This window comes from Arabidopsis lyrata (assembly GCF_000004255.2).
Source record: "Arabidopsis lyrata subsp. lyrata unplaced genomic scaffold ARALYscaffold_8, whole genome shotgun sequence".
Lineage (NCBI taxonomy): Eukaryota > Viridiplantae > Streptophyta > Magnoliopsida > Brassicales > Brassicaceae > Arabidopsis > Arabidopsis lyrata.
Window position 1 is genome coordinate 144522 of NW_003302548.1, and position 26933 is coordinate 171454.

The 26933-nt window shown below is 38.6% G+C and overlaps 5 protein-coding genes and 1 long non-coding RNA gene across 20 annotated transcripts; 2 read left to right on the forward strand and 4 right to left on the reverse strand.

The window, feature by feature from the left end:
* Nucleotides 1–1156: 1156 nt before the first annotated feature.
* Nucleotides 1157–2976, forward strand: LOC110224680. Its single transcript, XR_002329177.1, has 7 exons — nt 1157–1317; nt 1422–1572; nt 1696–1783; nt 1871–1911; nt 2014–2178; nt 2359–2435; nt 2562–2976. It is a non-coding gene; the product is annotated as an uncharacterized LOC110224680 (long non-coding RNA).
* Nucleotides 2977–4364: 1388 nt separating this feature from the next.
* On the reverse strand, nt 4365–11386 carry LOC9299417 (protein transport protein SEC16B homolog). Of its 3 annotated transcripts, XM_021011207.1 has the most exons (14): nt 10997–11385; nt 9035–10884; nt 8537–8860; nt 8316–8441; nt 8089–8211; nt 7833–8003; nt 7271–7396; nt 7062–7196; nt 6731–6858; nt 6537–6645; nt 6042–6362; nt 5815–5964; nt 5462–5736; nt 4365–5155 (listed from the first exon to the last, which is right to left on the reverse strand). In XM_021011207.1, exons 2-14 carry the CDS (start codon nt 10667–10669, stop codon nt 4702–4704), a joined length of 4077 nt encoding a protein of 1358 aa, XP_020866866.1. In that variant the 5' UTR covers nt 10670–10884; nt 10997–11385; the 3' UTR covers nt 4365–4701. The 3 variants fall into 3 exon arrangements, with proteins under 3 accessions (XP_020866866.1, XP_020866873.1, XP_002865114.1); XM_021011214.1 differs by having other exon boundaries at nt 8537–8857; nt 9035–11386; XM_002865068.2 differs by having other exon boundaries at nt 9035–11385.
* Nucleotides 11387–11674: 288 nt separating this feature from the next.
* LOC9299418 (protein transport protein SEC16A homolog) lies at nt 11675–18014 on the reverse strand. 4 transcript variants are annotated; one of them, XM_021011188.1, is made up of 12 exons: nt 16067–18012; nt 15556–15876; nt 15335–15460; nt 15131–15253; nt 14815–15048; nt 14603–14737; nt 14279–14406; nt 14085–14193; nt 13522–13845; nt 13132–13266; nt 12753–13051; nt 11675–12464 (listed from the first exon to the last, which is right to left on the reverse strand). In XM_021011188.1, the coding sequence occupies exons 1-12, from the start codon at nt 17711–17713 to the stop codon at nt 11975–11977; spliced, it is 4071 nt and encodes a 1356-aa protein (XP_020866847.1). In that variant the 5' UTR covers nt 17714–18012; the 3' UTR covers nt 11675–11974. The 4 variants fall into 4 exon arrangements, with proteins under 4 accessions (XP_020866847.1, XP_002865115.1, XP_020866851.1 ...); XM_002865069.2 differs by having other exon boundaries at nt 13132–13272; XM_021011192.1 differs by lacking the exons at nt 11675–12464; nt 12753–13051 and having other exon boundaries at nt 13173–13272; nt 13539–13845; nt 16067–18014.
* Nucleotides 18015–20637: 2623 nt separating this feature from the next.
* On the reverse strand, nt 20638–23026 carry LOC9301190 (WAT1-related protein At5g47470). The gene is made up of 8 exons (XM_021016264.1): nt 22889–23026; nt 22584–22822; nt 22415–22480; nt 22187–22303; nt 21886–22108; nt 21661–21825; nt 21426–21577; nt 20638–21221 (listed from the first exon to the last, which is right to left on the reverse strand). The coding sequence occupies exons 1-8, from the start codon at nt 23009–23011 to the stop codon at nt 21095–21097; spliced, it is 1212 nt and encodes a 403-aa protein (XP_020871923.1). The 5' UTR covers nt 23012–23026; the 3' UTR covers nt 20638–21094.
* A 53-nt stretch (nt 23027–23079) lies between these two features.
* Nucleotides 23080–25074, forward strand: LOC9301191 (putative pentatricopeptide repeat-containing protein At5g47460). Its single transcript, XM_002863296.2, has one exon. It carries the CDS (start codon nt 23214–23216, stop codon nt 24942–24944), a length of 1731 nt encoding a protein of 576 aa, XP_002863342.1. The 5' UTR covers nt 23080–23213; the 3' UTR covers nt 24945–25074.
* LOC9299419 lies at nt 25019–26818 on the reverse strand. Of its 10 annotated transcripts, none has more exons than XR_002330079.1 (5): nt 26515–26788; nt 26306–26424; nt 25675–25721; nt 25416–25460; nt 25034–25191 (listed from the first exon to the last, which is right to left on the reverse strand). XR_002330079.1 is itself a non-coding variant. In XM_021016266.1 (4 exons), the coding sequence occupies exons 1-3, from the start codon at nt 26688–26690 to the stop codon at nt 25441–25443; spliced, it is 315 nt and encodes a 104-aa protein (XP_020871925.1). In that variant the 5' UTR covers nt 26691–26788; the 3' UTR covers nt 25019–25191; nt 25416–25440. The 10 variants fall into 10 exon arrangements, 6 of the variants coding, with proteins under 6 accessions (XP_020871925.1, XP_020871924.1, XP_002865117.1 ...); XR_002330078.1 differs by having other exon boundaries at nt 25173–25191; nt 26251–26424; XM_021016266.1 differs by lacking the exon at nt 25675–25721 and having other exon boundaries at nt 25019–25191.
* Between the last annotated feature and the right edge of the window lie 115 nt (nt 26819–26933).

Here is a 26933-nt window from a genome sequence, read left to right on the forward strand (position 1 = left end):
TTTTTTGTTTTGATATCTCAGCATCTATGCTTCAGTTTTTGAGCAATCTAATTTTTATTTTCATTGTGTATTCTCTATTTTCTATTAATGATGTAATGTTTCTACGATTTTAATTCTTTTTTTTGTTTTGATATCTGTTTAATACAAACGCGTGCGGCGTGTCTAAGTATATGTTTTCCTAAAAACATAGTATTTTCCTTACCCCTAAAACATTCATTACCAAGATTTCAAAATTCCATTTTACCGTTAAATCATAATTAATATGACAGATTTTTATTGTAAACAATTTATCATTTTTTCATACACTACACAATTTTCTCTACTAAAAATATACAATATTAAAATAAATGTCACAACATGTAAAATTAATATTTCCAGCGGTATACCGCGGGCTCTCAACCTGAAAAAGAAAAATTAATTTTATTATTTAGTAAAATTATAGGCCCGCGGTGTACCGCGGGTTAATTTCTAGTCTATATATACATTTTTGGTGAAGATTTGACCTCAAAAATCCTTTTACAATTTCAATATTGTACATTTAGTCCCTACAAATAAAATCTGAAAAAAATATATGTCTTAATCAAATTTACAAATCAATAAATAAACTAACTAAACATTCCTAATTTTTTTTGTTTACGAGATATATTTAATATATGGAAATCAAATATTTAATTTTAAATACTATTAAACATAATCTCGAGAATATCTAGCAAATGAAAACTACTAAAACAATAAAATCGAAATCAAATCTAAATTAGCATTATATAAATCGAAATTAAATGATTGATTTAGTAAATATAAAAATCGTATATATTTACATAACAAACATATATTTACAAAGTAAATAGTTTCCTATTTTAATGCTACAGATTTTATTGTATTTAACATTTGTTTCCTAAAAAAATTGAACTATATTAATTTGATATCAATCTCAACTAAACGAATTGGAAATATCACATAACTAAACGATTTTATCCTTATTTTTGATCAAGCATCTATGTAGCATATTCTTTTTTTTGTTACGATTTAAAGATTTTCAAAGATATCAAATTCTTGCTCATCAAGATTTTGAATATTCTCTAACCTAAAACCTTACTAACTATCAAAACACTATAAATACTCGCTCATTTCTCCAATCTCTAAACACACAAAAATCTACTTTTTCTCCATAGGTAAGTGATTTGATTGTGGAACCTTAATTTGTCTTAGCTTAGACGGATCAAATTTTTTGATATTAGTATGTTTCTTTAAATCGCCGTTGTTGTTAGCATAATATTTTCGAAGTCAAGCCCGTGTGCTCTAAACAAGACATTCGAGGTTTATAAAGAACCAGCAATTGTCGATTTTTTTGGGGTTTCTATATATTCAAGATGTTAAATTTCTCATTTGGGCTGCTTTGTATGTTGTTTTTTTTGTTTCAGGTTAAAAGTACAGTTCCGTTTAGTGAGCCTTTCACGGTAGATCCTGAGAATCCTCCACCGGAGCAAGACTACAATGAGTATTTCAAGAATCTGAAAGATGGAATCACCGGTAAAGAAGCTTTTGAACAGAGCACTGTGCAGTTTAAACCAGGTTTTATCTACTTTTGTAACTTTGTGTTTGCAGTACTTCATGTATCAACAAGCAACAACAAGTATTGAGATGAATAAAGTTTTTCTCTTCTTTCTCTTTTTTTTTTTCTGTGATGGTATACAGGAAATTGAAGGCTGCTAAAGGTGCTTTCGATACCAGTCTTGACAATGGTATTGATTTTTTCGATACCGCTGAAGTTTATGGTTCCAAGGTAAGAATGACAAATCTGACTACTCTTCCTTCGTATAGTGGTTTGTTTTGAAACTAATTGGAAGCCTCACATTATCTTCTTTTATAGTTTTCTCTGGGTGTTATAAGCTCTGAAACTCTTTTAGGAAGGTACCTTTTCACTGTATTTTGGAAACATGTATATTAGTGTGCTTTGATCCTCATTTCCTCATACATGTTCTTCTTGACTGTCTTTGGTGAGATTTTAAACAGGTTCATCCGTGAGAGAAAAGAGAGATTTTACGGAGCTGAGATTTCAGTTGCAACAAAGTTTGCTGCATTGCCATGGCGATTGGGTCGTGAAAGTGTTATCACTGCCCTTAAAGATTCCCTTTCCCTGCTCGAGCTTTCATATGTAGATCTCTATCAACTCCATTGGTATGTACCCTAATTCATCTTGGAGTAAGCACTCTCTTATATGATTGTAAGAGTTTACTCCAGTTCGTGGAAGCTACAATGTCATATTGGTTCAATTGTGGATTGGACATCTTTACTTCTAATTATCTCTGTTCCTTGCAATGACAAAATCTAATCATTTTTTTTTCTTTTGCTTTGCAGATTTTTACAAGCTACTTGAGGAAGATTAACTTAAACAGAGTCTTACAATCGACATTATGCTTTCCTCTGAATTCCCTGTAAGTTTTTTGGCATGCAATGAAATTTATGTTGGAGTGGCAGGTCTATATGAATTTTTTTGATAGGGGCACACTGTTTTCAGTGTTTTCCTTATAACCAAACTTTAATTGTTCTGTTTGTGTCAGGTTGTATGATTGAATGGAATTTTCTCAAACTTGAGGTGTGCGTTTGGATTTTCGGTAACCACAAAAATTAAAATCACTTCTTCATTTAGTTCAAGAGAGTTATATTAGTTAGGTTCAAGAGAAACATACATGACGGCGGCGTAAGTGATCGTAACCCTAATCTAAGAAGTAACCACCGTGGATTGTTCACACACGTTTCATTTGCCGAGAGAGAGAGATTTGTGTTTATGATATTTCAAAACTATTGGACTGATTCGGAGAGGCGCTGATTTGTTGGAGTGGAAGGTGAAATCAAGATTAAGCGTGGGTTTGGTTTTTGTTTCATCTTTTATTTGATTTCTTCTAGAGAGATATGTAATATCTATGTAAAAACCGATGAATTAATTAATTTGATACGTATTTGATTATGTTTTTATAAGGAAACTAGGATATGATCCGCGGTACACCGCGGGTTCATGTTTTTTTTAATATAAAAAAATAAGTTTATACTTAAAAATTGTATTATTTACTAAATTTGTATTTTGCATAGTATGCAAATTTTTAAATTTGTTTCGTTTTGTAAAATAATATAGGATATTTAGAAGGTTCGTGTATTTTTATTTGTTTGTTGTATATACAAATTAATTATTTTTGTTTGGAATTTGATCACATATACGTTATTACATGAAATTTAGCTCATAATATTTTTGTTTGTTTTATGTGGTATAGATATATTATTGTTTGTCGTATTTACATTGCTATTATGTGAGATATTCTCATATTATACTCCCTCCGTTTCATAATATAAGTCTTTTTGGAGAAAAAATTTTGTTTCATAATATAAGTCGTTTTTAAGTTTATATGCACTTTATATATTACTTTAATATTTTATAATTATTTATATTATGCAGTATCTTTTATGATTGGCTGAACTTTTTAAAAGTAAATCTTCTTAATCTGCGTGCTTAAAACTAAAACGACTTATATTATGAAACGGAGGGAGTAAAATTGTTCTTTTCATTTATACAGCAATATAAATACACTTATTTGTATGAAATATGAAACAACAAATAAATACAATAAATCTTAAAAGATATAATTCAAACAGAATTTTGCACAAAGTATTTTATATTCTTTACACAAAAAAATATAAGATATCATATTTCAATATTTATAACAATAAACAAAATTTACAAACCAACACAAGTATTTGCACATATATATAAAATACTTACACACTTTTAAAACTATTTAAATATAAAACAAACACCATAAGATGATACATAATTTACACACGCGGTACATTGTTGCTTACTTAATTGTCATCTCATTTTTCTGTAGAATTAGAATTAGTCAAACATACAACATCCTTATTATACAATAAACACTATATAAAATTCTATATATACATTCTAATTACACATGTAAATAGGTTATATACATATATTTGTTATATGTAACAAAAATTAAAAAAAAATCCAAACAAAAGTATATAATTTTTGAAATAAAAATATCGTCCCGCGGTGTACCGCAGGTCAATCCCTAGTTGTGTGATACAAAGTATATTGCTTCTTCTTTACCTGTGTCCATTTCAGTTAAACGTTTTGAGGTTATTATTTGCATACAAAGTATATTAAAAAAAAAATGAGTAAAGAAAAACGAATGTGTATACTTTGTATGTAACCTTTGCTATAAATATAACTTAAATTATCACCTTTTTTCTTATCATCTATATGTATGTGTATCTTACAAAAAGAATATAACATTTTATTTGGCTGGAAAATTCAACTAGTTTCATACTGAAAAAATTGGCTTAGCAGAGAGTAAATACAAGATGTGTTCAACTTCCGACTTCTCTGTTGTGACATAGATAGAAAGAATTAATGAATAAGAAAAAACAATACATGAAAAATTGGTCAGCTTTGACCTTATTATATATTTTAGCGAAAGGTACAGTTTTGCAACTCTCTCCCAACTTTTGGTTCCATTCTCAAAACCCAAATGAAGCAAAGAATCATCTATACAAACTGCAATTATATATTGCCTGCCCCTATCACTCAAGAAGACGGCGTAAATCCAAGCTCCATCTCTGTGTGACTTTCCTACCTGTGACAATCAATAACCAAAAACTTTGTGAAATATTTTTTCAGTTCCTGGTGACTTAGAGTTCCACTTCCTGAAGCTCCTCTCCTAAGCTGCTGCTGCTACTGTTGAGTAGGATTGGTTTGAAGGTTGATGGACTGGTCGGAGGCGTAAACGAGGTGTTGAAGTTTCCACTCCATGAAGCTGTTCTTCTGGAAGCAGGAGGCTGATGATGATCCCCATTGACGCTAATCCCCAATCCATTTCTTTGGATGTTATCCATACTTGGATATCTCTGCATCATCATTGGTGGTGGAGCCCCTGAAGAGGCTACTACTTCATCTGCCGAAATCTCCTCCTGTCTGGATTCAGCAGCAGCCGGTTCCATTGCCTGGTCGTTTGAAAACGATGCAGGTGCTGCGGGAACAAAGAACTTTGCTTTTGCCGGGATTGGTGGTTTTGCAGTTTGTACGGAAGGTGACTGATACATGGTCTGAGAGTTTCCACGGCCTAAATTATAGGTGTCAACGTATCTGCCCAAAAAGAGAGTAAAGTGATTAGCTTTAAGCATGCATATTATCTTCAGTAAACTGCAAACAATTTCACTTGAAATTTTTTTACAACTCACAGCTGGAAAAAACAACTACAATCATGAAAAACTCAGGCCTATTTCATACTGAATGTTTCATCTTTATATCTGTCCTGGTAGTAAACCAAGTGTGGCTTATATTCCCTCCTTAACGCAATTTTAATGTGACGGTACAATTGCGCTCATGATTTATAATCCAGGATAGTCTCCACAGATTATAATTCTCACATGCCTCAAGTTATTTGTTTACCTTGCCCGCACACCCGTACGCCCACGAGCTGAGAATTGATTCGAACCGTGTGAGATTGGTGGGATTCCTGAAGAATTCTCTGATGGAGTTGGGCCGCCAGAACTCGAGTTCCCATTAGATGGATTGTTTTCATAACCAAGTGAGTTGTTTTGGAATGCGCCTATTGTTGGAGGAGGAGGCAGTGCAGCTTCCTCAGCTGGGGGTTCCACACCTCTTTCCACCCATCTCTTTAGTTTGTCATCATAGTAGAACTGATTTTCTGCGCCCAATTTTGCCTTGACCCGAAGTACAAACCGAAACAATTAGAATAAGTTCAAGAGATATCATCACAACCAAAGCATTTAGCAGTGTACCTCTTTGGATGACCGATTTAAGACCCTCCCTACAGTGTCCTTCAGCATGCTAAAACCAAAGCGACTAAACCGCGAACCTGCCACTGTCCCAGATGATTTCAACTTTGTCACCCCATCAACTGCCTTTTCTTTTGAGGAGTCAGCCATATCCTAGAAAAAAGGAAACCTTTTATAAATTTCATATTTTCAAATATTCTTAGCGGTGATAATGGTTTTTTGGTATAGACCTGTATTGGCGTCCTACCGAAATCTGGCTCTGATACACTTCTAGTATGTACTGCCATTCTCCTCCCACTCCCACCCGACTCATGTATGGGCTCCATTGAAGCAGGTGGCATCAATGATGACATTGTATTAACCGATTGACTATATGCTAACTTAGTGGCTTCCTGCAGTTGATGTTGATACTCATTTCCCTGTAGGTTTCCTTTGGTTGAATGTGGTGCAGGTGGTGGCATGCCCCCAACAGGACGATGTGCTTTACTACCAAAAAAGTTTAGCAGTACTCCAACAAGTTTTTCTGTGTGTAAATTCGCTGTATACCCGCCCTGAAATGGTTAAGTTGCATCATTAGAGAAAAGAACAAGCTTTAGATTGTTCCCAGTTTTATGGATGTCCATAAGGCTGATTTTACATTTCCATTTGGAGGAATAGACATCTAACAGATGTAAACCAAATGGAAAAATCTATTGGTAGATACGGATTGGAACCAGAAGTTGTACCTGTTGGTGGATGCGGATTCTCTCTTCAAGAGATGAAACAAACTGTTTCCACATTTCCACTTCTGGTGATCGGCCTGTCTTGAGGCATTTTAATACTGCTTGACAGTACCTGTATCAGCCACAGCACAAACGACATCAGGAAGCCATTATACAGTCTAACAAAGGAGTAGGTGGTGGAAAGTGAATCTCCTTACTTCAGTGCAGTCGAAAGTTTACCAACTTCAGCCAGCATATGGGCATACATGACTTTATATGGTTGAAACGGTAACAGGGTATACTGAGAGTTTCCCAGCGTCTTAGAGTATTCATATAACTCTGTTCTCTGCCCATGCAAAGATCAATCGACAAATAAAAAAATTATCAGAAGATTAACAAAAGAATGGTGTCATCCAAGTATTTCGTTGTAATATCTATGCAATACATATTTGAGGAACATGGAGGGTATTTATGATATGCTCAAAACAGAATCGTCCGGCTAGTATGATGATAACTAAAAACCAGAATGATAAAAAAAAAAAAAATCACCTGTATAGCCTCTGGACTTGCATATGTTCGAGGATATTTCCAGTGATCCGCTCCAACAAGGCAGAGTCTGGCAGTATCTGAGTATGGATCAAAGTTCTTGTCCGCAATTAAATAGCAAATATGAGCTGCAATTATCTGATTCATAACAGTAGTTCAAGTGTCATGATAAAGTTTCATAAAGTAAAAAACACAACAAGGCAGAGAACCACCTCGCCCCTTTCTTTCCACATGCAATCTCCAAGATGAGTAATTACAAGCTCATCATCTGTGGTTCTGTTCGCAGTTATTATACCCAAATTCTCTTCCCAACTGTCAAGCATGCTACTACTTCCAAACTGCAATTCAGGGAAACACTAAGACATTATTAATAAGCTCCCATGGCAGAGCTGCATAAGAAAATATGCCCTTTGGAATGGAAGAGCGATCTAGTTCCCTATGGTAGAGAAAATATTTTTCGTCTTGCAGTGTCTTCTCACTGTTTATATGGTTCCCGACTTTAATCATAGTAATTGATATTTAGCAATGATTGGGAGGAGATTGATTGATTAGATTGTGTGTTTTCTTACTTTGGATTTTGGGGTCCACCTATTTAGTATTTAATAAGCTCTTAAAGAGCAGTAAGGGGTATGTTTTTATCGAACTCTTCGAAGGAACAAGAGAGTTTACCGTTGTAATCTCTATATCTTTTGGCAACACGTTTCTAAATTTCCTTTTTACTCTTTAATCTACCATATTGTCTTACTGAGACGAAATAGATGGTTTATGTCTTACCTGAGGTTGCTGTGGAGGCACATTTATGGAACCAGGAAAAGAGATATCGCTTGTACTTCCAGTGGAAAACACTTCAGCTGGTTGCCCTGCAACCAGCAGGCACAGTGTCCGTAAAGGTGACCCGGGTACCAGCTGGCGAAGGGCCATTTGTTTCACAGTGTCAATATAAAACTGCATCAATTAAGACATCGACCAAGTCAGTCAACCAAGCACTACAGTGCAATGTTTAGTTCTATAGCAATCAAGGGAAACAAACCTGCTGCCCAAGTTGTGCTGCGATAACAAGCGCTGGTCCCCATAAATGACCTTCTTGTGCACATTGGAGAGCCTCCATCTTCCTGCCAGAAGCCAGAAGATTCTGCACCTCTGAAGCAGTTACCTGGACAATTCTTCCAAATGAGTTAATAAGCAAAACCAAACCATGTTAATTATAGAAACATTCTCCTAGAAAGATAAATACAAGATATGATGTCAAATACTCACTTGCATTTGTGATTCCGGTGGTAAATGCTGTAAACATTGGCTAATAGGAGCATAACCATTTTGTACGCCATCTTTCTTGGCAAATGCAAAAAGCTTAGCGACTGCTGCTTCAGCAGAGTCCATTTCCTGTTTGCAGTGTATATACAAGAATGAGAAAATTGTAATACATACCAATGTTTCTTTAAAAAAAGAAGTGACAAGACATCTCATGGATTGCTCACCTTTTGCGATGCATCAGTACCAAAAGGAGAACGGAGTTTCCCATAATACTGACAAGATATTCTGAGCAAAGAAAGAAGCATCTTTAAAAGTTTCCCTCTTGAAAATTCCATATACGAAGATTCACAATTCAAAATTTTCTCATCAAGCCACTTATGTAAGTCTTTACTTCCAACATTTCCTCCAACCAAGGGTCCTGGAAGAGATTGTTGATCCAGACAACTGAAGTAACTCAAAGAGTTTTCCCCGAGACTTGAATAAGAGGCACTCCCAGAAATAACTTCTGCCAAGTTTAAGACAGAGATGGAGCTTCCCCCAGTTCCCTTCTGAGTCGGATAGAAAAAGGTTAGTAGTGAAAACAATTTCATAATTTACTTTATTATGTTATAATTAGAGAATATCTTTCATGCAAGTTCTCCGATAAGCATAATATAAGAAAAAATAAGTGAGTTCATAATCCCAGAGTGTAATTAAGCTAATGAAAAATACCACTTCATTACCTGACTTCCAAATGATAAATTCTGGAGAGAACCATTATCATCCTTCATAAGAATGAGCTTTCCCCCAAATCCAAAATTGACAAGTGCATGTGGTGGCCGCCCATCAGATGATCTTCCTGCACTTGGGGAGGCAAGCTGATTGCTCTGAAATGACTGTGGAGCATCATCTACAGATTCCTGTCTACTATAAAAATCGTTCGAGAAACTCATAGCTCCATTCTGCGTGACACTAGCCACATTCATATGCTGAGGGATGAAGCTCTGAACACCACTCTCATATGGCTTAAACTGTTCAGCCACATGTCCTGTACTGTACAGATTATTTACTTGCTGGTTTCCTGCGAAGTTTGATAATGAGGCAGGAGTTACAGCCGCCTCAGCCTTACCTGCATTTTCTGGTTGCCAAATGTTTGTAGCCTGCTGATTGTTGTCATAGTACGATTGATCCCAACTTCCATGTTGGCTCTGGATATCAAATGATTGCGTTCTGAGTATCTGATTTTTATCGTAAACATCATGTACGTTACTCTCTCTATTATGGTACATAGCTGTAAGAGAATTGCCATTCTGAACTTGCTGATCATTGGCTTGACCAGTTGTTTGAAAAGCCTGGTTGTAGCTGTCAAGAGAGCGCCATTCTTGAGCAATTGTGTCATAGTACCATCCCGGATACTGGGAGTCAAAGACCATGTGTTCTGGATACCCATTGCTTACTTGTGAAGCCTGGTTCCAAGTAGACACATTCTCAACTGTGCCAGCCACTGCAGATGCTGTACTCTGTCTCTGATAAGCAACATCCGAGTAATTAGCAGCAACGTTTTCCCAGTTACTCGTTGAGTTTTCATAGCTCTCCTGTGAATTCATGCTTGCATCATGACCATCAACTTGATACCACTGGCCAGTACTTGCATCATATTTCCATCCAGGATAGAGATTTTCCCAAGACTGACTGTTATCCACGTACTGCCTGCTTGCAGAATCGTGGTGCACTTGACCCTGGTGTTGCTCAAACCCTGCCGAATTATCAAAACCAACACTTGTGTTATTTGTATGATTGGCTACTAAGTTTCCTCCAGTGGCCACAGCTACATCCGCCTTTCCCTGCAAATTTCCTGCAGTTCCATCCAACTCAGTGAAGAAATCAGAGCATGAACCAAACCCACGACCGTCATTTACAGATAAATCTGCATCAAAAGAACCCCAATCTAGCTCCTTAACCCCAGGAATCCCGGGCTCGTTAGCCATGGTGCATTCTTTTGCTGTTTCAGATAGTGGCATATCAGCTACCTCTGATCTCATTTCATCATCTCTTAATTCCTTTGCATCACCATGGAGAGATTGAAGAGCTTCCGGAGCAATAGAAGAAGGCTCGTCTTTTCCCACCGAACCACTTGCAACATCGTTCCCTAAAGCTGCTTCATTCAATGTGCCATCTACTTCACCCAAAGGATCTTTAGCAATGGAGAGATTCGAAAAAGCTCTGGAATCATCGGAGTCACTTTCGTCGTCAAACTTGAGCTCCGTCACAGAGGATGAAGCCTGAGCTTCGCCGGGAGAAAAAGCATCATCAACAAGCTTGTCGAAGAAATCCTCATCCGTTTGATCCTCCAGCAGGAATTGAGAAGACGAAGCCATGAATCAAAATCGGAATGAAAATAACCCTAATCTAATCTCCAACAAAATCGCCGTGAGAGGTGACAAAGAAGATCAAAAGCCAAAGGAAGAAGTTCTATAAAACGCAGCGATCAAGCGGAGCATGATGCCATAGACTCCGATCCAACAAAACCTAGAATTTGCTATTCGAAGCTTTTCTATCTCAAGTTCTCAACCTTCAACGTCATTCTCACGAACTGCTTCGCACAAAATTATCATCCGATATGATTCAAATTAACATGGAGCATGGTTGGGCGATCTGTTCGAAGGGATCATCAAAATGCGAGGATCTATGTCTAAGGAACTTACAAAAAATTTCCGATATCTCGTATCTACCCAATGAAGGAGACAAAACCAGGAGCGTCTCCGGCGATAATGGCTACGTTTCTTTGTGACGACAGCTTCATGGCTAGCTACGTCAGGTACGGTTTGATTCCAATTTCCTTGTTGGGATTCTACAAAAGAATCGGCTCGCTGAAAGATGCTCCCAAGGTGTTTGACGAAATGCCTGATCCAGATTTGATATAATCACGCAAGGAAGAAGACATTGAAATTCTGGTTTTTTACGTTGGAGGAACAAGGAAGAGAGACTCTCTCTGTTTCTAAAGCTCCACAGATCTGATAAATCCAACGGTCACCATTGGATCGCTCCTCAAGATGCTTTAACCCAACCGGTTCTTCATCCGTTAATTAAATTAATTATATTTAGATCGGACAAATTAATAATAATATATTCAATAAAAAAAACACGAATTATCGGCCCAATTATTATTAATGGCCAGCCCACATAAAACAAAAACCAAATAAATAGGCACATGCCGATTACCAGCGGTGCGTTTCCGGTCCAAAGCGCGCACTGAGCCACATTTTCGGACACTAATGTTTTCTTTTTCCTTACCAAAAAAAAAAAAAAAATGTTTTCTTTAAAAAAAATTAAAATTGTGATGGAAATGAGAATCGAATCTAATTGACATTTGCTACACATGGTGAACAAATTTGATTATCACTCATAAACGAAATATTAATGTGCATTATTGTGTAATTCCTCAAGTCTGTTAACAAAGAAAAATTAATGAATTTATATTTAGAAAAAAAAAAGAAAAAAAAATTACAAACGGCATAATACATATTTGCCCCCGTCGTTGACAGAAGCAGAGTAAGTGTTTTATGTAATTTTGGGTAACTCATGGATTCACATTTGATTGATTGATCGATCTAACCTGTTGTTGTTGTGACAGTGAGCAAAACTTTTTGTTGTTGTTGTTGTGATATTACAGATTTTTCAACTTACAGTTCCACTTCCTGAAGCTCCTCTCCTAAGCTGCTGCTGCTACTGTTCAGTGGGCTTGGTTTGAATGTTGATGCACTCGTTGGAGACATAAACGACGAGCTGTTGACGCTTCCGCTCCATGAAGCTGTTCTTCTTGATCCTGACGGAGGAAGATCACCATTAAGGCTTATTCCTGATCCACTTCTTTTGATGTTGTCTAGACTTGGAAATCTCTGCATTGCCATTGGAGATGGTGTCGGGGACTGGAATGAAGACTGGCTTGGTCCTGGAGCGCCTGCAGACCCTACTACCCCTTCATCTGCTGAGTTCTCCTGTCTGGTTTCATCACTAACTGATTCCATTACCTGGTCGTTTGCAAACAATGCCGGTGCTGCTGGGACGAAGAATTTTGCTTTTGCAGGAATCGGTGGTTTAGCAGATTGTACGGGAGGTGACTGATACATGCTCGAGGAGTTTCCACGGCCTTGATTAAAGGTGTCAACGTATCTGCCCCAAAAGAGAGTAAAATGATTACTTCTACGCAAGCACATTATCTACAGTAAAACACTAACAAGGGAACATTATATCCAGCCGCTTTTTGATAATGATCAGAGAACTTATAACTAACAGTTGCACAACCGTACACTACCCCATCAGAAAAAAAATGCCCATCTCACACCGAAAGCTCTTCTGTACCAGCAAATCAATGGTGGCTTATATTCCCTCCTTATTGCCATTCTAACTAAGGATCCACGATAGTCTCCACAGATTATAATTTTAACGTGGTTTGTTTACCTTGCACGCACACCCATACGTCCACGAGCTGAGAATTGGTTTGAGCCCTGTGATACTGGTGGGATTCCCGAAGAATTCTCTGACGGAGTTGGGCTGCCACTACTCCAGCTCCCACTAGATGGAGACATCTCGTTCTTCATGTCAGATTTGTTTTCATAACCCAATGAGTTGCTTCGGAATGCGCCTAACGTTGGAGGAGGAGGTAGTGCAGCTTCCTCAGCTGGGGGTTCCACACCTCTTTCCACCCATCTCTTTAGATTATCGTCATAGTAGAATTGATTCTCGTCACCCAGTTTTGCCTTCACCCAAAGCATGACTCAAAACAATTAGTATAAGTTCAAGAAGACTCATCACGACCTTAAGATTTAGCAAGGTGCACCTCTTTAGCTGAACGAGATGGTAAGACCCTCTTCAGTATTCCAATACCAAAGCGGCTAAACCGAGAACTTGGCACACTACGAGTTGCTTTCACCTGTGTCACCTCATCAGCAGCTTTGTCTTTTGAGGAGTCAGTCTGATCCTACAGAAAAAGGCAAAAACATATCAGCAATAAGCAATGGTTTTCTAAACATGTATTGGTTAGTGTAGTTAGAAAGCCTCCTTAGGATTACTCGATCCAGTGATTTAACCGAGGGTGGGGTGGCGGGATAGGGGAAATAGCATGATGAGGGAGCTACTTACCCGCAGGGTTAATCAAGAAATACAGCAAACAAGACATCTGTTGCTAATAAAAATGAAGAAAAAGAAATGGTTTTCTAGTGATATAGACCTGTATTGGCGTCCTACCGAAATCTGGCTCTGATACACTTCTAGAATGTACTGCCATTGTCCTCCCGTTCCCACCCAACTCACGCACGGGTTCAATTGAAGAAGCAGGTGGCATCAATGATGACATTGTATTAGCCGATTGACTATATGATAACTTAGCTGCTTCCTGCTGTTGATGTTGATAGTCATTTACCTGCAGGTTTCCGGTTGTTGGATGTGGTGCAGGTGGTGGCATCCCCCCAACAACACGAGATGCTGTAGTATCAATAAAGTTCAGGAACTTTCCAACAAGTTTTGCTGGGGCCATATTCGCAGTATACCCGCCCTGAAATAGAAATGTCCGATCAGTCGGATCATAACTAAAAAGAAGCTTTACGTGGTTCCCGTTTTATGGATGTCATATCTTTAATCAAAGTACAACTCACAGATGTAAATACTTTTCACTGTTGCATTTTTTTTCCTGGAAACTTCCCCATTTCCATTTAAAGGAAAAGACAGCTAACAGATGTAAACCCACCCAAAATATCAACTGTTCCATGTAACCAGAAGTTGTGTAAGTTGTACCTGTTGGTGGATACGGATTCTCTCTTCAAGAGATGAAACAAACTGTTTCCACATTTCCACTTCTGGTGATCGGCCTGTCTTGAGGCATTTTAATACTGCTTGACAGTACCTGATTCAGCCACAGCACAAACAACATCAGGAAGCCATTATACAGTCTAACAAAGGAGTAGATGATGGAAACTGAATCTCCTTACTTCAGCGCAGTCGAAAGTTTACCAACTTCAGCCAGCATATGGGCATATATGATTTTATATGGTTGAAACGGTAACAGGATATACTGAGAATTTCCCAGCGTCTTAGAGTATTCATATAACTCTGTCCTCTGCCCATGCAAAGATCAACCGACAAATCAAGGGAATATCAAACAAGTAAGAAAAAGAATGGTATCCTCCATGAATTTCGTTGGGGATTCTATACAACACATTTGAGAAACATGGAGGGTATTCATAAAGAGGCTCAAAATAGAATCTTCCATCTACAGTATTATGATAACTAAAACACAGTGATGAAAAATTCACCTGTATAGCCTCTGGACTTGCGTATGTTCGAGGACATTTCCAATGGTCCGCTCCGACAAGGCAGAGTCTGGCGCTTTCTGAGTATGGATCAAAGTTCTTGTCCGCGATTAAATAGCAAATATGCGCCGCAATTATCTGATTCATAACAGTAGTTCAAATGTCATGATAAAATCTTCCATGAAGTAAAACAATACAACAAGTCAGAGAACCACCTCGCCCCTATCTTTCCACATGCGATCTCCAAGATGAGTAATCACAAGCTCATCATCTGTGGTTCTGTTAGCAGTTATTATACCCAAATTCTCTTCCCAATTGTCAAGCATGCTACTACTTCCAGCGGGACACACTTCAGCTGGTTGTCCTGCAACCAGTAGGCACAATGTCCGTAAAGGTGACCCTGGTATCAGCTGGCGAAGGGCCATTTGTTTCACAGTGTCTACATAGAACTGCAATTTAGGATATCACCAAGTCAGTCAACCAAGCAATACAGTGGAATGTTTAATTCTATAGCAATCAAGGGAAAAGAACCTGATCCCCAAGTTGTGCCGCGATAATAAGCGCTATCCCCCATAAATGGCCTTCTTGTGCACATTGTAGAGCCTCCATTTTTCTACCAGAAGCCAGAAGATTCTGAACCTCTGAAGCAGTTACCTGGGGAATTCTTCCTCGAGTTAATCAGGAAAAACAAATCGTCCTCGAAAGAGTATAAGGAATTTGATGTCCAATACTCACTTGCATTTGTGATTCAGGTGGTAAATGCTGCAAGCATTGGCTAATAGGAGCATAACCATTTTGTAAGCCATCTTTCTTTGCAAATGCAAAAAGCTTAGCGACTGCTGCTTCAGCAGAGTCCGTTTCCTGTTTGCAGTGTATATACAAGAATGAGAAAATTGTAATACATATCAATGTTTCTTAAAAAAAAGAAGTGACAAGACATCTCATGGATTGCTCACCTTTTGCGATGCATCAGTACCAAAAGGAGAACGGAGTTTCCCATAATACTGACAAGATATTCGGAGTAAAGAAAGAAGCATCTTTAAGAGTTTCCCTCTTGAAAAATCCATATAGGAAGATTCACAATTCAAAATTCTCTCATCAATCCACTTGTGCAACTCTTTACTTCCAACATTTCCTCCTACCAAAGGACCTGGAAGAGATTGTTGATGCAGGCAACGAAAGTAGCTCAAAGAGTCTTCCCCTTGACTGGAATAAGAGGAACTCCCAGAAATAACTTCTGCCAAGTTTAAGACAGAGGCGGAGCTTCCCCCAATTCCCTTTTCATCAGATAGAGATATATCAGCAGTTAAACCAGAAATAAATTTCACTTATTGAGGTTATAATTGGACAACATATTTCATACATGTTCAATGATAAGCAAAGAAAATTAGTGATAGCTCTACAGTAGTTTCATAAACTTCCCAGGGTGTAAAATAAACTAATGAAAATTCACACTTAAGGACTAACCTGACTTCCAAATGATGAATTCTGCAGAGAACCATTTATATCCTTCATAAGAATGAGCTTCCCACCAAATCCAAAACTGACAAGCGCATGTGGTGGACGACCATCAGATGATCTTCCCGCACTTGGGGAGAAAAGCTGATTGTTCTGAAAAGACTGATGAGCATCATCTACAGATTGCTGTCTATTATAGACACCGTTTGAGAAACTCAATGGTCCATTCTGTGTGACAGTAGCCACATTCATATGCTGCGGGATGAAGCTCTGCGCTCCAATCGCATTTGGCTTAAACTGTTCAGCCACAGGTTCTGTACTGTACAAATTATTTACATGCTGGTTTCCTCTGAAGCTTGATAATGAATTAGAATTTATAGCAGGCTCAGCCTGACCTACATTTACTGATTGCCAAGTGTTTGCAGCCTGCTGATTGTTGGCATAGTAAGATTGGTCCCAACTTCCGTGTTGGCTCTGCATAGCATATTCTTGCGCTTTGAAACTCTGGTTTTTGTCGTTAACATCATACATACTACTCTGGCTATTACTGTGATACGTAGCTGTATGAGCATGACCATTCTGAACTTGCTGATCATGAGCTTGACCAGTTACAGTTGTTTGAGAAGCCTGGTTGTAGCTGTCCAGAGAGCGCCACTCTTGAGCAATTGTATCATAGTACCATCCAGGATACTGAGCGTCAAAGACCATGTGTTCCGGATATCCATTCCCCACTTGTGAAACCTGGTTCCAAGTAGACACACTCTCGGCTGTGCCAGCCGCTGCAGATGTTGTACTCTGCTTCAGATAAGCAACATCTGAGATATCAGCAGCAACGCTTTCCCAGTTACTTGTAGAGTTTGTATAGCTCTCCTGTGAATTCACGCTTGCATCATGACCATCAACTTGATACCATTGACCAGTACTTGCATCATATTTCCACCCAGGATAGAGATTTTCCCAAGATTGACTATTATCCACATACTGCCCGCTTCCAGAATCGTGGTGCACTTGACCATGGTGTTGCTCAAACCCTGCCGAATTATCTAAACCAACACTTGTTGCATTGGCTACTAAGTTGCCTCCAGTGGCCACAGCTACCTCGGCCTGTCCCTGTAAATCCCCTGCAGTTCCATCCAACTCAGTGAAGAAATCAGAGTATGAACCAAACCCACGACCGTCATTTACAGATGAATCGGCATAAAAGGAGCCCCAACCAACCTCCTTAACCCCAGGACTCCCAGATCCATCGACTATATTACTTTCTTTTGCCGTTTCAGTTAGTGGCATATCATCCACCCCCGATCTCACCACATCATCATCATCCCTTAACTTATTTGCATCACTGTTGACAAATTGAAGAGCTTCCGGAGCAATAGATGAAGAAGGCTCTTCTTTTCCCACCGAACCACTAGTACCCTCGTTTGCAACATCGTTTCCAAAACCTGCTTCATTCAATGCGACATCTCCATCACCCACAACATCGTCAACGACGGAGAGATTAGCAAAAGCTCTGGCGTCATCGGAATCACTACCGTCGTCGAATTTGAGCTCCTTAGCAGAGGATGAAGCGGTAGGAGTATAGGAATCATCAACAAGTTTGTCGAAGAAATCCTCGTCCGTTTGATCCTCCAGGAGGAAATCAGCAGTCGAAGCCATCAAAATTGACAACCGAAATCGAAATCGAAATTAAAACCCGAACCCTAAACCCCACAAAATCACAGAAAGAGATCGACGGATCTGCGAAAGCTTCGCGAGAGGATCAATTGCAAAACGAAGTTAAATTAATAGAAGATCAAGATCAAATAGAGTAGAGTAGCATAGACCGATCCAAAATCCAGAAAGGATTCGTCGGTGATTTCCCGGATCTAATCTCCGATCCAAACTCCGATTAGTCGGTGAAATCTTCGAGATCGAATGAGAGAGAGAGACTCTTTGATTTGTTTTTTTGTATTTCCTTTTCCGGATTTACCCTTATATGTTCCACAAGATTAATCCTTTTTTTTTTTTTGCTTTATTTTGGTAACATAATAACTACTGAGTATTGACCGTATTATTTAATTAAAAATAATTTTATGCCCAAAAAACATTATACCTGTTTATAACGTTTTACCAAAAAATATATAAAGAATACAATGTACAGATGTTTTTTTTGAATGAATGTAAAAATATATTCAACCAAAAAGACATGTGTACAATGAATGCATCTGTTTTTTGAAAAGTTAGATAGAAAACATTAAAGGCAGAGTAGAGAGTTTAGAGAGGTGTCGAAGTCTTGTTTATGAAGTTGGTCGCGTAGAGAACCACAGACTTAGGCCATCACTATATCGATGATCTCCCAAGTCTTTGATAGCGCTGATGCGGTTTCGAACAGTCTTGTCTATGAGTTTGATGAGACGAGTTTTAGGGGATTGAAGTTCTCCATGTCTTCTTGCATTTCTCTCGCGCCATATGTGGTAGAGAGTAGCTTGAAAGACATACCTAAACAAGAAGAGGTTGAGCCGCGGGATGGTTGAGTTGTTGAGCAAAGCAACCAGTTGGGTCCAATCCGTGGAGTAATTGACGTGCAGCAGTCGTTGGGCTAGAGCCTTCCAAATAGCAGCAGCATATGGGCAAGAGAAGAATAAATGATCTCTTGATTCTTCAGTATTTTCACATAAGACACAGTCTACGCGCTGTCCCGAGTTCCATTGTTTAATACGGTCCCCGGTAGCCAATCTGTTGTGAATTGCAAGCCATAAGAGGAATGAATATTTTGGGGTTGAGTAAGAGAACCAAACCCCTTTATACCATTCTACTCTTGGATGCAAAAGCCGAAGCTTGTTCCAAGTGTGCTTTGTCGTAAACGTTTTACTGAATTTATCACCTGAGGATTGCCATAGTGGAATGTCATTTCCTTCTACTCTTGTTCGTTGATAGAGAGCCCGAATCGCAGCTTCAATCTGATTGAGGTTATCAACTCGATGCTTTCTGGTTCGTTGAGACTGTAGCACTTTTCCGACGGTTGCTTCAAGTGGTATGCCCATATCAATGACTCCACGAGGTCCCGTCACGTCAATTAGTCTACCCATTGGTGACCAGTTGTCATACCAGAACGATGTAGAGTGGCCATTGTTAACGTCAACTTTATGCATTGCTCTCGCAACTTCTCTATACTTGAGTAACTTTTTCCACATCCAAGATCCCGCATGAGAATTATCTTTAACCGACCAGAAGGATCCTTTTCGTATGAGATTTTTCCAAATCCAAGTGACCCACAAAGATGATTGCACAGAAACTATTCTCCAAATCAGTTTCAAGCAACTAACCTTATTTGCTTCGGCAAGTGATTTTATTCCCAGCCCTCCCTCTTGTTTAGGCTTACATATTTCCGTCCAAGCTATCTTTGCTTTCTTGGGGTTAAGATCAGGACCAGACCACAAGAATGCCGCACAAAGTTTATCTATCTCCTTTATACAACCAGCGGGTAAGCGATAGGCGGATATCCAGAAATTTGAGAGACTTACAATGACTGAATTGATAAGAGTTAGACGGCATGCGTAAGAGAGAGCACAGGCTGTCCATGAACTTATCTTGGCTCTAATTTTTTCTAGGAGCGGAGCATAGTCAGCCGTAGTCATCCTCTTGGTTAAGAGAGGTAGGCCCAAGTATGGAACCGGTAGTTGTCCCGTTGCAAATGGGAAACTTGTAGTGATTTGGTCTCTGTTCTGTTCTGAAATCCCAGCAAGATAGAGTGTTGATTTTTCCAAACTGATTTTGAGACCTGATTTTCCCGCAAATTCTTGAAAATTTTTGATGATCCCCTCTATTGACCTCTTTTGACCATCCACAAACACCATGAGGTCATCAGCGAAGCAAAGGTGGGTTAAGCCAATGTTTTTACACTTAGGGTGATAGCCAATGTTCCGACTTACCGCAGCTTTGTCGATCATATGTGACAGGACATTCATGCAAATGACGAATAGATATGGGGAGAGAGAGCAGCCTTGACGAAGTCCACGAGAACTGTTGAAAAAACCCGCCAACTCACCATTCACTTGAACAGAGAAGGTAGCTGTTGTGATGCATAGCTTTATCCAGTGAATAAAATTTTTCGGGAAATTCAAAGCTTCGAGTGTGTTCAGCAAGAATCCCCATTGGACAGAGTCAAAGGCCTTGGATATATCAATTTTCATAACGCAGCGAGAGGAGATCGATTCTTTATGATAATCTTTAACCAATTCCGTTGCCAATAGCACATTTTCCATCAATAGTCTCTCCTTGACAAAAGCGGACTGATTCTGTGAAATAAATCTCGGGAGTATACTCTTGAGTCTATTTGCGAGAATCTTTGAAATCACCTTGTACAACACATTGCAGCACGAGATGGGACGGTAATCTTTCATTTCTGTTGCTTCCTCCTTTTTTGGTATTAATGCCAAAATCGTTGTGTACAGATGTTGATTTAAAAAAAACAACAATTACAACAACAAACCCAAATTAATTTCTGTGTTACCACTGCTATAAATAGATCAGACAAAATGATAGTTTGTGTTCCATAAATGATGATATATCTAATCTAAGCTCGTATCTCTAAAAATTAGGAACAAAAAAAGAACATTGCATTCATACTCATTATTTTCTTCAAAATGGGTACCAATGGGAACCTATTGTAATCAAGTAATTTCGCAACATTTAAAATTATTTACAATGCTTCGGAAAAATCTAAGTTCACTAGCTTCTTATGAAGAAAAAAATTATAGGTTTAATATATTAACATGATTTATATGTTAACCTAACTTGTAATCTTTGGTGGACTTATAAGATGATTGCTCTAACTCATGAAACAAACTTGTGTCATCCGATATGATTTGTGATTTCACCCATCATCTTCTATCAATGTTCTGCTAAAAACACTATAAAAGTGGAACATATATAGATTTCCATTTTCTTCGTCTAAAATGTTGACTAGAAATAAAGACTAAAACTAGATATCCAATTTTCGACCAGTTTTCTTTTCCATAAATTGATAGAAGAAGAAGATGAACAAAAAGAAAACAATCAAGACAAAAGAGGCTTCTTAGAGTCGAACTCACTCTCAAAACTCTCAATTTCAGAGAACCCTTCTTTGCCTTTAGCCCATAACACAAGGTATAGCCCTACGAACATCAACACCATCCCTCCCACACTGCAATTTTTTGTTAATCATTCATTAAATTAAAGAAATCAAAGATTATAACCTTTGGAACTATAACATATCGGAGTAACTATTAGTTCTGACGGTTTGGATTTTAATCTGGTAACAATGAGCATATGTTTAGATGGTAATTCAACATTTGTAATGTTACCAGTGAGAACCTAAAATTGTTAAAAGAGTTGTGTTAAGGTTCACCTTCCAAGGCTAACGGACTCTCCTAATGTCAAAACGGAGAAAGCAACCGAAATAACGGTAGCGAAAGGACTAAACATTGAAACCAAAACCGGTCCACGTTTCTTCATGGCCCATCCATTAAAGCTAACACATGCTCCACTCACTGTCCCTGCCTGACCATTTCAAAAACTATACATTCTAACCATAAACCAATTAAATATGTTATCATGTATACGAATGATTCATTTGAACTTACCAGGAGAGAGTAACCAACGAGGTTACCGAAACTAACAAATGAACTGCTAAGTACTTTTGCCTTTCGGTTTTGTAGTAGTAGTACCACCGTTGTTATCAACATTCCTAGTAATGCCGTTATTGCACTTAAGGATATCGGTGCCGGAAACTCTGCCAATGTTGACGCCTGAAATAACCGAGTTTTAGAAACCGAACCAAACTGGTCACGAAGAATCGGATTGCTTACCTGAAGAACAACGTTGGTAGATAAAACAAAGACGGCTCCAAGAAGGTAGATACATCCGACGACCTTATCTCTATCAAAGACGAATACTGGAGTATCATCTTCTTCTTTATGACTGATAGAAGTGCTGTGCATTATGCTCATAGTTAAAGCGCCGAATACACATAACAATGTCCCTAAGATCTTCAGTTTGCTGTACACACATTTCAGATTCATCTTCTCTAACCTATCCATAACAGAAGACACACTTAATGTTGGAACACGTCGTGCAGTCGCATGTTAAAACAAGGATTAAGTGGTTCACCCAACGATCCAAGCGAGGAAGAAAATAAGACCAGGAGCGAGATTAGGCATCGCTGTTGCCATTGCTGGTGATGTCAACCTGATTCCTTCTAGAAACAGAGACTGGAACAGAGTAACCCTGTTTTTTTTTTTTTTTCAAATAAAGAACCAAAAAAAGCTGTGAAAATGTAAACCAAGTTTTATACTTTTAAACACAAAAAAAAGAGAGTAAATGGAGGATTACGCTTACCCTGCAAAGGAGATCAAAACTAGCTTACCAATCAGCCTCAAACTAAGCTCATTTGGCCATTGCTTCCTTTAGAGCAACAAAAACAAAACAAAACATTTTACTATGTGAAAAGAATAGGACAAGTTTAGCTAGTTTTTTGTAGGGTATGTGAAAATGTTATCAAACAAACCTTTCGAAGAGGATGGCGAAAGGCGAGAGAATTATGAAAGTGGCAAAGGTAGAGAAGATGACAATGGTGAAAGGGCCAAGACCAAGTGACATCAAATAACTCATGAGCAAAGAATTGCCTGCGTATACAAATTGAACCATTACTAAACCTCCTACTATCACCATCTCTTCTATCATCTCCTTCTTCATCCTCTCCTCTAGGAGATTAAGCACCGATCGATACAAATTCACACAAAAAAACTGCATGGCAAGAAATCCGTTATAAGCACAATGAGTTAGGATAAGATTGCAATAGAGAGATTTTACCTTCATCCAGAAAATATATCTGGAATCACCATTTTCTTCTTTTCTCTCTCTTTCCTTTACTCTCTGATTATATTCCTCAAGTTTTGTTTCTGTAAGAAAACAGACCCTCCATTGTTGTTCCATCTATATTTGTTACTTCCCAAATAACTTTCATATTTCTATTTTAAGCCATTTTTATCCCAACCTTCAATCTCACCAAAACTGCTCTGCAATCTTCCCCCAAAACATTTTTTTTTTTGTTTTGGTAAAATTTACCAAATATTTGGAATTTTGATTCTATATGATGCATCATGGACCAATCTGATTAAAAGGGTAATAATATCAAATGCTAAGAACTGTGTCAAATGCTTTTCCGACAAGGAGCCATGTTGGTTCCACTGCCTATTCGAACTCATGGACCACCATTGTTCCTGCTCTGGCTCGGTTCGGTTCCATCGGCGTATTACGCGCTGCAGTTGAATTGATCAATGACGGCGAAAAGCCAGGTGCTTCTCCACTTGTTCACTTGCTCCGTGTCTCCGGGAATTATGGCTACGTTTCTTTGTGTCGACAGCTTCATGGCTACGTCGTAAAACATGGGTTTGTCTCAAATACGCGTCTTTCCAATTCGTTAATGAGGTTTTACAAGACAAGCGACTCGTTGGAAGATGCTCACAAACTGTTTGATGAAATGCCTGACCCAGATGTCATTTCTTGGAACTCATTGGTTTCTGGTTACGTTCAATCAGGAAGGTTCCAGGAAGGACTCTGTTTGTTTCTCAAGCTCCACAGATCTGATGTTTTGCCTAACGAGTTCTCTTTTACAGCCGCTTTAGCTGCTTGTGCGAGACTGCATCTCTGGCCACTCGGAGCTTGCATCCATTCCAAGATTGTGAAACTTGGCTTAGAGAAAGGCAATGTTGTTGTGGGTAATTGTCTAATTGACATGTACGGGAAATGTGCTTCCATGGATGATGCAGTTTTGGTCTTCCAACACATGGAAGAAAAGGACACAGTTTCTTGGAATGCCATTGTTGCTTCCTGCTCAAGGAACGGTAAGCTCGAGCTGGGACTTTGGTTTTTCCACCAAATGCCAAATCCAGACACTGTAACATACAACGAGCTCATCTATGCTTTCGTCAAGTCTGGAGATTTCAATAATGCCTTTCAGGTTCTATCAGATATGCCAAATCGAAATTCGTCTTCATGGAACACAATATTGACCGGCTATGTAAACAGTGAGCAATCAGGAGAAGCTACTGAGTTTTTCACCAAAATGCATTCATCGGGAGTTGGATTGGATGAGTACAGCTTGTCAATAGTTCTGGCCGCCATTGCTGCTCTCGCTGTGGTTCCATGGGGGAGTCTCATCCATGCTTGTGCTCTCAAGCTTGGCCTAGACTCTCGAGTTGTTGTCGCGAGTGCTCTGATAGATATGTATTCCAAATGCGGAATGTTGAAGCATGCTGAGCTGATGTTTTGGACAATGCCTAGAAAGAATCTGATTATGTGGAACGCGATGATCTCTGGATATGCCCGTAATGGCGATTCAATCGAGGCGATCAAGCTCTTTAACCAATTGAAACAAGAAAGGTTCATGAAACCTGATCGATTCACGTTCTTGAATCTCTTAGCTGTGTGTTCTCATTGTGAAGTTCCAATGGAAGTCACGCTTGGATACTTTGAGATGATGATTAACGAGTATGGAATCAAACCAAGCGTAGAGCATTGCTGTTCTATTATCAGAGCTATGGGACAGAGAGGAGAGGTCTGGCAGGCAAAAAAGGTGATTCAAGAATTCGGTTTTGGGTATGATGGTGTGGCTTGGAGGGCGTTACTTGGTGCTTGCAGTGCTCGCAAGGATCTGAAAGCTGCAAAAACCGTCGCCGCAAAGATGATTGAATTAGGGGAAGCTGATAAAGATGAGTATGTATACATAGTGATGTCAAATCTCTATGCTTACCATGAGAGATGGAGAGAAGTTAGTCAAATTAGGAAGATAATGAGAGAAAAAGGGGTAACGAAAGAAGTTGGGTCTAGCTGGATTCAAGAGCAAAATGTAGCAGTACAGTTTTAGTATCTTTTAAGTTTTGAGCTGCTGGTTATGTAAACGCAATGTCAAACTAGTCATGAAATCAAACATGAGGCTAGTTTCTGAGAGATGAATCGTGTAAAAAGAAGAAATAGTATTACATTTTTTTTCCCTTCATGAATCAAAGAACATGAGTTTGGAGTCATAACAAAAACAACAACTTCTTGTCTCTAAGTTTAGAGAAGAAACTTGCATCCCTCAACTTGTCACCTTGGAACTGAAAGGCCCATCTCTATAATAGTAAATAGAAAGAGAAATAAAGATTAGGGCAGAAACAGAAAACTGATTTTACAAAAGTAAGAAGAAAGATGGATGCTTCGGGCTTATTGACTTCATGGTAAGAATCTTTAAACAATGCTAAGTGAATCAGATGAACAGTAAACTAGTTAAGCTATCTCATCTAAAATAGCTTCCTAAACTCTAAATTATCACCAAAGCATTGTTGACAGAGCCCACCTTTAAAAACAACTGCAAATACGTCTCACGTGCCATCGATTCCATCTGGGACAAAGAGCACTTTTACAAATTACTAGATTATTTTTGCCACTCTTTTACACAGATCATGAACTTCCCTAGACTGGCATTCATAGAAACAAGAAACACAATGACAATATGACGCATCTAACATTCAAATTCCACGTTCTTCAGGGTTTATCCTAGAGCTTGTATTCGAATATTTAATTAGGATTACTAGGAACTCAAAAAAGGTTCGTACTTGATAAAGATGCAAGGATCCCACATGGTAACGGTGAAATTATGTGCCTGCATGAACCAAGTACTCATAATTAGACAGACACAATGGCACTGAAGCTCAAAACTCTTTCACAATTCTAGAAACTGATTCACTCATAAGTTTGACTAGGGAAAATCCTCCTACTTGTTATGAGTCAAATATTGAAACTATCAACACTACAAATGCACCTATTTCACCAAGCAAGCAAAGTCATAAAACCAAGAAATAACATAAAAAAGGAAAAAGTTTACAACACTTCATATGAGCAATCAAACAATTCATCAGAGCAAACTAAAGCTTCAGATGTAGAACACTTAAAAAAAAGCACTGAAAAAAAGGTTTCAGCTTTCTAAGTCTAACTAACAAAACGACTGCTACAACCATAACCTCTATACCCATGGATGATGTGCAAAAAAACCATAAAAAGTATCAAACTTTAACACGCTGTCCGATCAGAGCAATCTAAGACTTGAGCAACATAGAATTACAAATTTTAAAGTCTCAAGAAAGAAGGATCAAACGTAGAGAAGAAAGCAAAAAAAAAAAAAAGCTACTCACAAGAAAGAAAGCAGAAAAGAGAATTAGAGGTCGGGAGAGGTGCAGCAGAGAGTACCCTGAGAGAGAGCTCGGCTGCTTCTGGAAGTTGTGCTTAGGCATGAAGTCAACCGAGCAGCCGCCACCGTGCTGTGAAGCGGTAACAGCGACTGAACACAACCAAGCTCAGATGGACACCTACATGTAATGTAATCACACAACTTCATCAAATGAAATCAAAGAAATGGCTAAAGTGAAGCAGATACATGGAATTAGACATAAGCAGACCTGGAGAAGGAGAATCGGGGAAGTGGAGAAGCAGCAGGTTTAGACGGAATACGAAATCCGGCGGATGAAGCAGCAGCCGGAGAAGATCCGGTGCCAATGGGAGAATTTCGAAGTGAAGATCTGATTGCGGATTTGAGAGAAGAGACGGAGGATCTGCTCATGAATCTAGACGCCATTGTAAGAGATAGAAAAAGCCGGAAAAAGCAAGATCGAACTTCGTCGTCTACAGAGGTTTTATAGGGTTTTAGAACGGACGGAGGAAAGAAGAAGAAGAAGCCGTCTCTCTGTTCTTTTTTTTTTAAGGGGTTTGGGAATCTTTCAGATAATTGATGGGCCTTTATGGGCTTTAGGCCCATTAACGAAAAAGGTACGTCATTTGAACTCGCTTAATGCGTCGGAGGGTTTGTTTTACCAAAAAT